Source organism: Haliaeetus albicilla, chromosome 3 (assembly GCF_947461875.1).
Source record: "Haliaeetus albicilla chromosome 3, bHalAlb1.1, whole genome shotgun sequence".
Classification (NCBI taxonomy): Eukaryota; Metazoa; Chordata; class Aves; order Accipitriformes; family Accipitridae; genus Haliaeetus; species Haliaeetus albicilla.
This window is the reverse complement of record NC_091485.1, coordinates 45,012,964-45,024,193: the sequence shown is the minus strand read 5'-3', so window position 1 is coordinate 45,024,193 and position 11,230 is coordinate 45,012,964. Positions and strand designations below refer to the sequence as shown.

Here is an 11,230-nt window from a genome sequence, read left to right as displayed (position 1 = left end):
CGCACACGGCACTGGGCGTGTAGCCGGGGCTCTATGTAACCCCCGCCGGCACGGCACGGCCCCGCCACAGCCGCGCCGCCCCGCTCCGCTCCGCGCCGCCCGCGGGGATCCCGACGGCGCCCGCGGGGATCCCGACGGCGCCCGCCGCTGTCGCCCTCCTCCGGGCGCGCCCCCGGCCCCGGCGGCGGGTCCCCGCCCGCCGCCGGTCCTCGACCCTCGCCGACCTCCCCGGTGGCGGAGCGGGGATGCCTCCTCCCCCGGAGGCCGGCCAGCCGCCCGCGCCCGCCTCGCCGCGCTGAGGCCGCGGAGCCCGGGGCGGCGGCGGGGAGCACCGCGGCCGCCGGCGGAGCAGAAAGCGAAAGTACCTGCCGCCGGCGGAAGCCCCATGGGAAAAGCACAGCCCGGCCGGCCCGCGGCCGCCTCCCCCCCCGGCAGGCGGGCGGCGGGGGGCTGCTGAGCCCCGGCCGGCCGCCGCGGCTCCTCTCGCCCCCCACCCTGCGCGGCGCTCCGCGGGCTGCGGGCACCATGGGCGAGACGGCGCCGCCACCATGACCGCGGAGCCGCCGGCGCAGCTCCCTGACGCCCCCCCCGCGGACCATGTCCCATGGTAAGGAGCGCGCACCCCGCCGAGCCCCGCCGCAGCCGCGCCGCGCCGCGGGCGGGCAGAGCCGCGCGGGGCGCCCCGCTCCACCTGCGCCCGGGCCGGGCCGGGCCGGGCCGGGCCCCGCCGCGGCGCTCCGCGCCCCTCCGCGCCCGCGGCCGCGCTGGCTCCTCACCGGCTCCGCTGCCTCCGCGCTCCCGGCGCCGCCGCCGCCTCGCCTGCTGTGGCGGCGCGGTGCCGCCCGGTGCCCTTTTAAACCCGCGGTGACGGCCGGGGAAATTCCCAGGTTTGCTGCTTTTTTTTTTTTCCCCCCTTTTCCCCTCAGAATGAAAGTAAAAGCGCCCGGTTCCCATCCCGCCCGCTGCCGGGAAGCGGGGCGCGGGAGCGGCGCAGGCAGCGGGGGGCAGCGGGCAGCGGCGGGGCAGCGGGCAGCGGCGGGGCAGCGCTGCTCCGCGCCGCTCCGCGGGCACCTGCCGCCCCGCGGGCCGCGCCCGGAGCAGGTGCCGCGCAGCGCCCGGGACGCCTCTCGCCCCCGGGCCGGCGGAGCCCCGTCCCCTCGCCCGGCGGGCGGCAGGGGGGAGCCGCGGCGCTCCCGCCCGCGCCTCCGCGCGGGTTCGGCGGGGCAGAGGGAGGAAGCGCGGGCTCGTTAACCGCTCCCCTCGGGGACTGCGGGCTGCGGAGCGGGGCTGGGCGGCCGGGGCAGCGGGGGGCAGCGGGCGGGGGCTGCGGGGGGCAGCGGGCGGGGGCTGCGGGCGGCCCCGCAGGCCGGCTGCTGCTGCAGGGAGCCCGCCGGGGCCGGGCGGGAACGCGCCTCCGGCGCGGGCGCGCCCGGAGCGCCGCTTCCAGGCTGCCTGCGCGGGAGGGGTTTTTCGATGGAAGGAACAAGAGGGGCTTTTTCGTGTTTGGAAATACTGGAATAGTGACTCTTCCCGGCTTTCCTGGGAGAATGTCTTGGGGCTTTCCAGAGACGACTTACGAGTTTGGGGGAGTTTACTGCAAGGATGGGGTGTTACCAGTAAGACGCGCTCCCTTTCTGCTGAAGCGCTGGTCGCGTGGAGCGCTCTCGGTGCCGCTTCTTCTGAGGCCACCTAACTTTAAGAAAAATCCTTTCGCTCCTCAGTCCAAAGCTCGCGGAATTTTTTATGACATTCGTCTAATGGGTTCCAGAGGACTCATTCAGGAATGTCTGGGCAGGTTTCATGGCGATCCTGCGATGGGTCAGGGGACCTCGTGAGTGTGCAACATCTCTTTCAGAATTATCTGCTTTCATTCTGTGACTTCCTCATTTAAAAAAGAGTTGCAATCTGTACAATACAGAGAAAGTAAAAATAAAAGAAGTGACTTTACAGTTTTCCCCTATTATCTCCACTTGTTGCTGGACAAACCAAGTTTTAAGTGATGGAGTCTGTTAGATTGATTTTAGTTTAGAAGGTTGTTATTTGTGTCTTTTGAAGCATGTTTTTGAAGCAGCATATCCGAGTTGCTTCTGTCACTGTTATTTGGAAACAAACAATGCAGTTCTTTTTTGCACTGGAATCAAGAGGTGCAATGCTATATTGGGGAAATGTTGTCCTGTAATTGAGTTCTTGCATTTTTTTTGTCAACTGCTTTTAAAATATTAAATCTCAGTTCTACAACCTGATAATTCACTTGGCACAGATATAGTTAGCATAGAGATTTACAAAGGTAAAGCTCTGTGGAAGTCAGGTGTCCACTTGGAGCTTGAAGATCATAATAGATCCGCCTTACCTAGTTTTTATATTTACTACATGTAGGATCCATTTAGGATCCATTTAGCTCTTCAGGCTAGATTTTTTGAGATATTAATAGACCTCAGTTGATCGCTATATGAAAAGGTTGGAAAATTTGGTTTGCAGGCCAGCAAATTTCCCATTAAAATTTGGCAGGCAGCTTGCACAGGAAGAATTTTGGAATTCAGCTTGCACAGGTAAAAAATCTCCAGTCCTGTTTCTAGGACAGAGGTGTACACCACAGCATGTTCTCAAGTAATCTATCAGAAAAGAAGGCTCTGGTAATCGGGAAAAGTGGTAACGCGTTCTGCTTTGAAGCAGCAGCGTGCAGTGGGAGGCAGCTGGGATGTGCCGTGAGGGACTGTGTTCCTCTGAATGGCAGATGAGCGCATGGCGTGGCTGTGGTTCTTGCATCACGGAGGTTAGGTGGCTCGGTAAAGATTGTGGTCAAGTTTCATTGCTTTCTTCTTAGTTACTCAAGATTTCTTTCTGCAGCTGGGATTTACTAGTGACACCCAAATCCAGAGATGCCCATCTCTGAGCGCTGGACTGACTGTACCCAGTGCTCTCATCCTCGCCGGAGAGGAAGGAAAGTAGCAGCTAGGGTCAGGGCACCCCTTCTGCCCCTCCTGGCTGCAGGCCCACAATTACTCTGTATGCTGTTGTTGTTACTGAGTAGCAGAGGTGGGTAGAAACAGCTCATACTGGTCCAGGAACCTGCTGTGATCTTTGCTAATCCTCCAACCTAAATTTGTAGCTGTGCGTTTTTTTTCCCAAACCTTCCATTTAAGCATCATCCTAGCCAGTCTGGCTGTAAGCCAGAGTCCAGTTATGAGCTTCCTAATCCTGATATTGTCCTGTACCCAGTCTCCCTCATTCCCAGCATCAGGCCAGTCACCTGCAGCCTCTGGTTACCCTGTCAGTCCCTTCAGGCTCTTTTGATATTTTGGTCTTTTCTCTCTTGCCCATCCTCACAGAACTCATATTTTCCTGGATGTCATGCAAGGACAGAAGACCAGGGTCCTGAGCAAAGCATGATGGTCCACTGAAGGGAGAAACGAAGTGAGGGGCAGTGAGATTTGCTCCAAAAATGGCAAAAAGTCTTGCAGAGAAGGTTGTGTTGCTGCCTTATCTCATGTTATGGTCTCTAGTATGCATTTGTACATTTGGTCAGCCCAAAAATGTGTTTAAACACACTTTTGACGTAAATATGTGTTCATGGGCATTTGAAGAATTTATCACATGAAAAATGGACAATTAGGATGAGATTCAGCTGCAGATCAAGACACTTGAATGTCTACACCAATTCGACTAAGACACTTAACTTGTCTACATATGTACTAGGTGGTTACAGTCCAATTACGGTCAATGGAGAGACCTCGTCAACGCTTGCAGTGAAGCCTGGAGATGAATTCAGCCCAAGTAGACACCAAGTGGGTGGTCAGCTCAGTAGCTATAGGCCCTTAACCACGCTGGCTAAATCATCCTTGAGTTTGAGGGAGTTTAGACACCCAAATAGCACCTTAATCTGGAGCTGAATCCTTCCCTCAAGGTACAAGTCATTTGGTTGTACAAAGATCCCTTTTAAACTATTTTAACAGATTACAGAATGTATTTGTTAATACCGCATACAGTCTATGGCATTTAATATGTACTTAACTGCTTTTGTTGTAATCCAGCTTTTTTTAGATCTATCTTTCGGGTTCTGCCACTGCTCCTTGTTCTGTCTCCAGTGAATTCATCTAGTTGTGCAATGGGAAATAAAACAACTGAAATCCGTGCGAAGTATGAGCATATACTAAGCCACGATGTCAATGAGCTGGTAGGTAATACCTCTTGGGCTTTCAAAAAAGGATTATTTTTAGATGATAGCAAATAATAGTTTAAAAAAGCTCTAATGTTAATATACAATAAAAGACCAATTTTAAATCACCATTATCCTGGAATAGGGGCTTTATTTGAGGCAGTATGACAAATCAGTATCTTTAAGATCTCTGAAATATGTGGATGCTGCCTATTTGCATGTACAAATACGGCGATACAGGTATTTGTGCCTGTGCACCATGTAGTTAGACACATGTACCATTTGGCCCTAAATAGTATAGTACATTAAAAAGTACTCTTTTCTGAAGTAATTTCATGACTGCTTCTATTTATACCTTCTTATCAAGACAACAAAGCATTATACAATCTGTATTTTGTTCTACTATTTGTAGACTTCTTGACTGAAGTTTTGTTGTCCATTGAATACAAATGCACAGAGGCACAAAATCCATAGAACAATAACAGTTTATTTGTATTTTACCTATTAATGTGTCTTGTTTAGCCAGCAATCAACTTTTCTAGATGGCAGCAGAGAAAAACTTAACTTTCTCAGTTGTAAATCTCCTCCGTTATGGCTTTATCAGCCAGATTTATTACAACTTTGCAAAACGGTATTGTAACAGTTTACCAATCCATGCCCAACACCTACCTTCCAACTCTTCATCATGAATTATTAACAATTAAATTAATCTGTCAAGAACAATTTCATGGGAGAAAGCACTTTTCGTAGTTGGATTAGCAGAGGCATTTCTATGAAAATGGGATTTCTCTGAGTTTGTCACTAAACAAGAACTCACCATGCTGTTGCAGTCTTAAATCAAGTTCTATTTGAATGAAATACAAATGATACACAGTGCTTTTCCAAAGGTGAAATCAGGAGCCATTGTATTTCACACTTACAATCCATCACCATCCTTCAGAGCCTTATGCCAGTGGTTTCCAACCTTTCTCTACCAAGACACATCAGCCCTCATCTGGAAACAAAATACCTTTAGGGTCAGGGAATGATCATTTGATCTTCAAAAACATTCTGATCATGTTGTGTTTGTTGAGATTATGAAGAGAGAAAGGTACTTGTCTGTAGATAAATGACCATATCCTGAATAAGGCACCAAAGCTGGGGAAAATAATCACGGCCATATTAGAACAGATAAGTAGCCCCTCTAGTTTGTCACCTTATTTCTGACAGAGACAAGTGTTTCCTAGAGAACAAAAATAAACCATCTTGCTGAGATGGTTTAGTTATAAGATAGCTGGCCTATAAGAGAAAACAAGATGACAGGACTAACAGCCTCCATGAAGCAGATCCTGCTGTCTTCCTGTGGTGGGGAGCCATGAGGTGCATCCCAGCTCTGCTGGAGCTGCAGGGTCAGGGAAGCTGGGGGGTGTCCCGGGTTGGAGGTGGCAATGCCCAATTTCATGCACTCGGTGCCCCAGGGTGCCATCAAGGATTTGAGTGGAGCAATGCCATTCTTCCAGACACATTTTGAAAGTCTTTGTCTTTTTAATTGTAATAAATATTATAGAGTTTTTTAGGAGATAGATAGATTTTTTTTTTTTAGGAGACTGTAGGAGAACTAACCCTGTTATCCAAATAAATAAATAAATAAAACCTTAATGAATTTATGTTTATGAAAGGTAATGGGAATGTACTGAACTCTGAAGCTTTCACTTCCTAGAATAGGCATGCACAAGAAACTACTGTGTGTTTCTTCATTTTCCTGTCTTTATTTTTCCCAGTTTAAGAGAGATTAATTTGTCTTCTATGTAAAATCAGTGTATAGTCTTATCACTATAACCTAACAGCAAATATTATGGACAGTGCTATTTGGGTGATAGCAGCTGCCCACCAGGCACTTCCCTGCAATTGCAGAGCCAAAGTCAGTAACTTTCAGTCCCTCAGCCTGACATTTGGAGGCCGTTATGGAGATGACCAGTGGGTTATATACTAGACCTCTGTAAGTTAATATGATCTTTACTAATGCCTTTTTTGAGGCCAGGATTTCCCTTAGGTTGCTTTAGTCACAGCCAATTAACTGCCTTCAGAAATGTTCTACGTTATACTAAAGATGATCTGAGGAAGTCAGTGAGAACGGATAAATCCCTTAGCAGTTAGCAAAGGAAGCCACAGATATATAAGTTTTAGGGTGATTATTTATTTATTTGTTTATTTATAAATCTTGGTGCTGTGGGACTGCAGCAAAACTTCATTCTGTTGTGGTATAAGCAGAGATGTGCATTATCTTCCAAACATCAGGGGTTTTTTGTCAGTGAATATTTGACTCCCTAAACTCTTGGTTTTGGAAACACTTCCTGGATGAAGTTCTATTCATCTTGGGTGAACTTCTGAAATACAGGCAACGATACACAAAAATCTGCAGAAAACCTTCAAGAATTGCTGTCTAATGTGTTCATATGCATGCCTAAGTGAGGAGATCTAACACAATATTGTCATGAGCTGCCTTTTTTAAAGCCCTTCTGGTTGTATTAGGTTATCTGGATACAGGCTGAAGAAGAAAGCGAAGGAATTTTGTTGAGTTGGGTTCAGTTGTCAATGACAAGTGTCAAAGTAGAAGAAACCCCCCCCACATTGATAAAAGCTTATGATCACGCAAGGGGAGCAAGTGATATTGCTTAGGACATTTTCTGTTAGTGCATATGCAAAGTGAGTGCTACGATCTGTTTAGATGCCTGGGGTGTGTATGTATTGAAACAAACATTGACAAACATTGTATTTGGTGGATGTGTACGATTTAAATGTTCTTGTATGTTTTAAAATGCCAAAGAACCAAGTAGTTCAATAGAATATGGAGATTTAAAATGAATAGATTTGTGTAACAGGTCTGTGCTCCCCAGTATGAGAGAAATACAGAGCTACTGGAGAGAGTGCAGCAAAGGGACACAAAGATGATTTAAGGGGCTGGAGCATCTGTCCAATAAAGAAAGGCTGAGAGAGCTGGGACTGTTCAGCCTGGAGAAGAGAAGGCTCAGGGGGATCTTATCAATGCCTATAAGTATCTGAAGGGAGGGTGCAAAGAGGACAGAGCCAGGCTCCTGTCAGTGGTGCCCGTGACAGGACCAGAGGCAATGGCCACACACTGAAACACGGGAGGTTCCCTCTGAACATCAGGGAACCCTTTTTCACTGTGAGGGTGACCGAGCACTGGCACAGGTTGCCCAGGGAGGTTGTGGATTCTCCCTCCTTGGAGATATTCAAAAGCCGTCTGGACGTGGTCCTGGGCAGCCTGCTCTGGGTGTCCCCGTTTGAGCAGGAGGGTTGGACCAGATGACCTCCAGAGGTCCCTTCCTACCTCAACCATCCTGTGATACTACGTGATTCTGTGAATACCTTTAGAAATTGTAGCTGGATTGGGGTATTCTTTGCCTGCTTGCCAAAGAAAAGCTCAGAATTGTACGCTGACCCTGCTACACATAAGGAAATGCTACAGTGTTGACGTCGCCAGCTGTTAGTGAGAAACTTGGCTCACTTGATTAAAAGTGCTTCCATGTTTAAACATATATGATATTTTACAGGTAAATATGTCTGCAGAGTATCGTGACAGGTGCTGCAAGAATAAAAAACATGAAAATAGCAAAGTGTTTTTCTGCAATGATACTCAGGTAAAATTTAACTTCTCAGAAATTACTTTAGAGAATATAAACTCAAATGGCTTCTTTGTGCAGTCCAGTCCTGAATAACATATTGTGATAGAACATAATACTACCTTTTAATAGTCAAATCATGATATTCAGGGTTGTTTCTTTTTTGAATTTGTAATCACACAATTTGTCAAGTAAATTGATATTTTAAAAATTAAAATATTAAGCAATTCCATATCCAAGAAATGCTTTTTTTTTCTGCTATAAAGATTCTTTTATATTTTTAATCCAAAATAGTACAGAAAACTTATTTTATTTTGCCAATGGAAGTAAACATAAAAATTTTCCAACATCTGTTTTCATTTTTCCACAGAAAATCATATTAGCTAAGTTTTTCACTTCAGATCGGAAAGCTTGAATAATTTGGGCAGATCTCAAATGACAGAAGGCACAATTGTCAGCTGTTGCTGCAAATTTTATCATGACTTGATAGAAGAACTGACTCCAAAAATCATTCACTGTTTTCCTAACTGCATCAGCTGATTTCATTATGGCTAATATTTCTCCCTAACATCCTTACGCTGTTACTATTACTACTACAAATTGATACTTTAAATATTTTGAAGAGATGGCAGGTAGGTCAGATTAGCCATGTGTTTTATTGGAAAGGATTGGCATTATGAAAGCAAAAGAAACTAATGGTAACTAATGGAGCTTTTTTTTTAAAGACAAACCAACATTATAAAGAACTAATGGTGCACAGACTTTTCAGGATATATTTGTCTTGCTCTCTTTACAGGAGATAGAATCACTACAGAGTATGGCATGCAACATGCTCAGATTCTTTCATAAGCAAAAAATCAGCAAAGACTTCAGATGGAAAGCAGCATTAGTCTCATGTGGGACATTACAGGTTCTACAGTGCAAATGTGAAAGACATAAAAAAGAAAAGGTGAGGGGTAGTGATGGTCTACAGTTTATTGGAAGTATTGTGACTTATTCCGTAGAGCTCTTCAACACAGACTATCATATCTACCTCTTAAAGGTACAACTATCATGCACATGTTATATGCATGACAAATTTTGCTCTGTATAGCGTATGTCTTGTAGTAGACATTAAGCCCAATGCAAAGACTATGACAAATGAACTGGAAATCTATAATGATGATACATACTCTGGTTCAGTACTGAAATACCCAAGTTAATTCTTCAGTAAAAGACAAAGACCACACTTGTGCAAAGGCGGCCTTTAACTTCTCTAGTGTATAAAATCATAGTTGTTACTTCTCATTGGCTTTCTACCCTAAGATTAATGTTTAATTTGGTTTGTTTCAACAAACAATTAGTGGGAGTTCTCTCCTTTCCATAACGCCTTTGATCTTTATTTTAAGCACAATATCTCAAATTCAACAAGAACAGTTAGATATGAAAATATTTGAATTTTTAGTCATTGGCAGAATCTGCTCTTTGATGCATCACTCAAATCTAGCGCAATGATCTGCAGACTACCATAGCAAAGGAAGAGCGTTCTTCTAAGTGTGGCTCACAGTTAACTATTGAACACAAAAATATTGACCAACATCAAAAAGCCTCCCCATAGGCACCAAATGATATAATTCTTTATGACTGGCTTAAATAGTTGGATTGAAGGCTGCATTTAACTCATTCTTTTTCTCCTTGAGATGGATAAACTCTTATAATCTAGGACCAGCTTTTCAGAGTAATGTTAGTGTCTATATTTTGCTTAGCCACCTGTAGTGAATCCAACATTGTCTTACCATAAAGGGTATCCCAGTTAAGTCATAGAAGTCAAAGAGTGTCACTCTTAAAACTCCCGCCTAACCTCATGGATGTCTGGTTTTATTTAAGGACCAATTAAAGTCAGTTGGTAAAAATCATGAACAGTCATTGAATACAGACAAGAACCATGGTCATGTTGTCACTGGGTGAGATCCTGAATACTAGGCCACAGCACCAACCCCTGGGAACAGGTCTGTCTTGTTCCACCCATCTCAAGGTACCACAGATGCAGCCGCATCTTTTGAAATTTGGCTCACAATTTAATTGCCTTTATTTTTCCAGTCCTTCACATAATGGAGAATAAATTTTAAACCAGTGACAGAGGATGTACATGTTCCCAGTTGCACAGGCTGGTTTCGTATTTGCTGTGTGTTGAAGCTGCATTCTCCCAGTCCAGTGGGCAGGGGTGGCAGCAGGGCTGTGCTCAGAGAGAACGTCAGAGTGATGCAGACTGCGTACTGCTACGGCACGTTTTGTGCCTTAATTACCACGTAAGGCACCTCCATTTTTTATTGAGATGTGAGGGGAATCAGTTGGTTTTAAAAGATGTCTATAGGAAAACAATAAGCCCTTCTCAACTAACAATAGCAAACTATTCTTTTTCAGGTTTGCATACAGATAAATACACATAAAGAAGATATAGAAACAGGTGAACTGTCCAAAAAGAAATGTAACCAAGAATTTTGTGAACTGAAAGAAAATATATCTAGCCTTCGATCCTGCTGGAATAAATTTGAAAAAATGATTTCCAGGTGATTCTAGGTGAATCCTGCTCTTTTCTTTCAAAGTGGCATTACTTGGTATCTTTGCATTTTATATGCATTCTTCGAGTAACTGTCCTCGCTTATATGAACACTTTATGCCAGAATTATGACGGAAAGCTACTGTACCTTGTTCCTGGAGATAGAATAAACAGAAACGGCTAAACCAAGCTGCTGAAGTCCAAGAAGTGGAAACAAAAGACCAGCATTTGAAACAAAGAACTCTGCAGAAGGCTGTGTCCCACCTTTGTGCTCTGGATATTCTGATCTTTCAAGTCACTTTTTAATACCGTCATATGAAAGCAATCTACTTAAATGCCTACAGCAATTTATAAAACCATCTTAGAAGCTGCAGGTGAAGAAAGCAATATGGAAGAGTAGCTGGTTTCTTTGTATCTATGCAAAATGCATCAAGGACGGACAGGACCAATGTACGAAACAAGCAGCTGATCTTGTGGCTGTTCTGCTGATGCATTAATGTTTTCAGTGTGGGTATCTAATAGGTCTGCAAACTGATTTAAGTTTGGAAAAATAGGGAAAAGGTTAACTCTTTGAAAAACTTAGGAAGGGTACTGATTTTTGAGAGATGTAGCACACTTCTACCGGCTGAAGTAGAGGCGAGACAGCGAGAACTATGGAAGGTGAAAAAGGAGATGCCTGAATGTAAGTTTTTTCAGCTGACTGGAAACAGCACTAGCCTTATATATTTGGTTATCCTAGAGTTAGCTGCAGGAGGAGCTAGAATTTCTTACCTTCAGATTGTAATTTCTTATATGCAATGATTTTATATAACGTGTTTAACACATTAGACAAACGTGACTTAAAATGTGTGAATATTTTCAGAGAATAATATATTGGCATTTAACTAATGAAGTGTTCATATTTAATTTTGG

The 11,230-nt window shown here is 45.1% G+C and overlaps 1 protein-coding gene across 1 annotated transcript; it reads left to right on the top strand.

The window, feature by feature from the left end:
- The first annotated feature begins 234 nt into the window (after positions 1–234).
- IL7 (interleukin 7) lies at positions 235–11,230 on the top strand. Its single transcript, XM_069779559.1, has 5 exons — positions 235–607; positions 4,032–4,174; positions 7,711–7,797; positions 8,576–8,728; positions 10,183–11,230. The coding sequence occupies exons 1-5, from the start codon at positions 598–600 to the stop codon at positions 10,330–10,332; spliced, it is 543 nt and encodes a 180-aa protein (XP_069635660.1). The 5' UTR covers positions 235–597; the 3' UTR covers positions 10,333–11,230.

Coding starts and splice junctions, on each gene's coding strand:
- IL7 (XM_069779559.1), top strand. Junction 7,798..8,575: donor TTTTCTGCAATGATACTCAG/GTAAAATTTAAC, acceptor CTCTCTTTACAG/GAGATAGAATCACTACAGAG. Junction 8,729..10,182: donor AAAGACATAAAAAAGAAAAG/GTGAGGGGTAGT, acceptor ATTCTTTTTCAG/GTTTGCATACAGATAAATAC.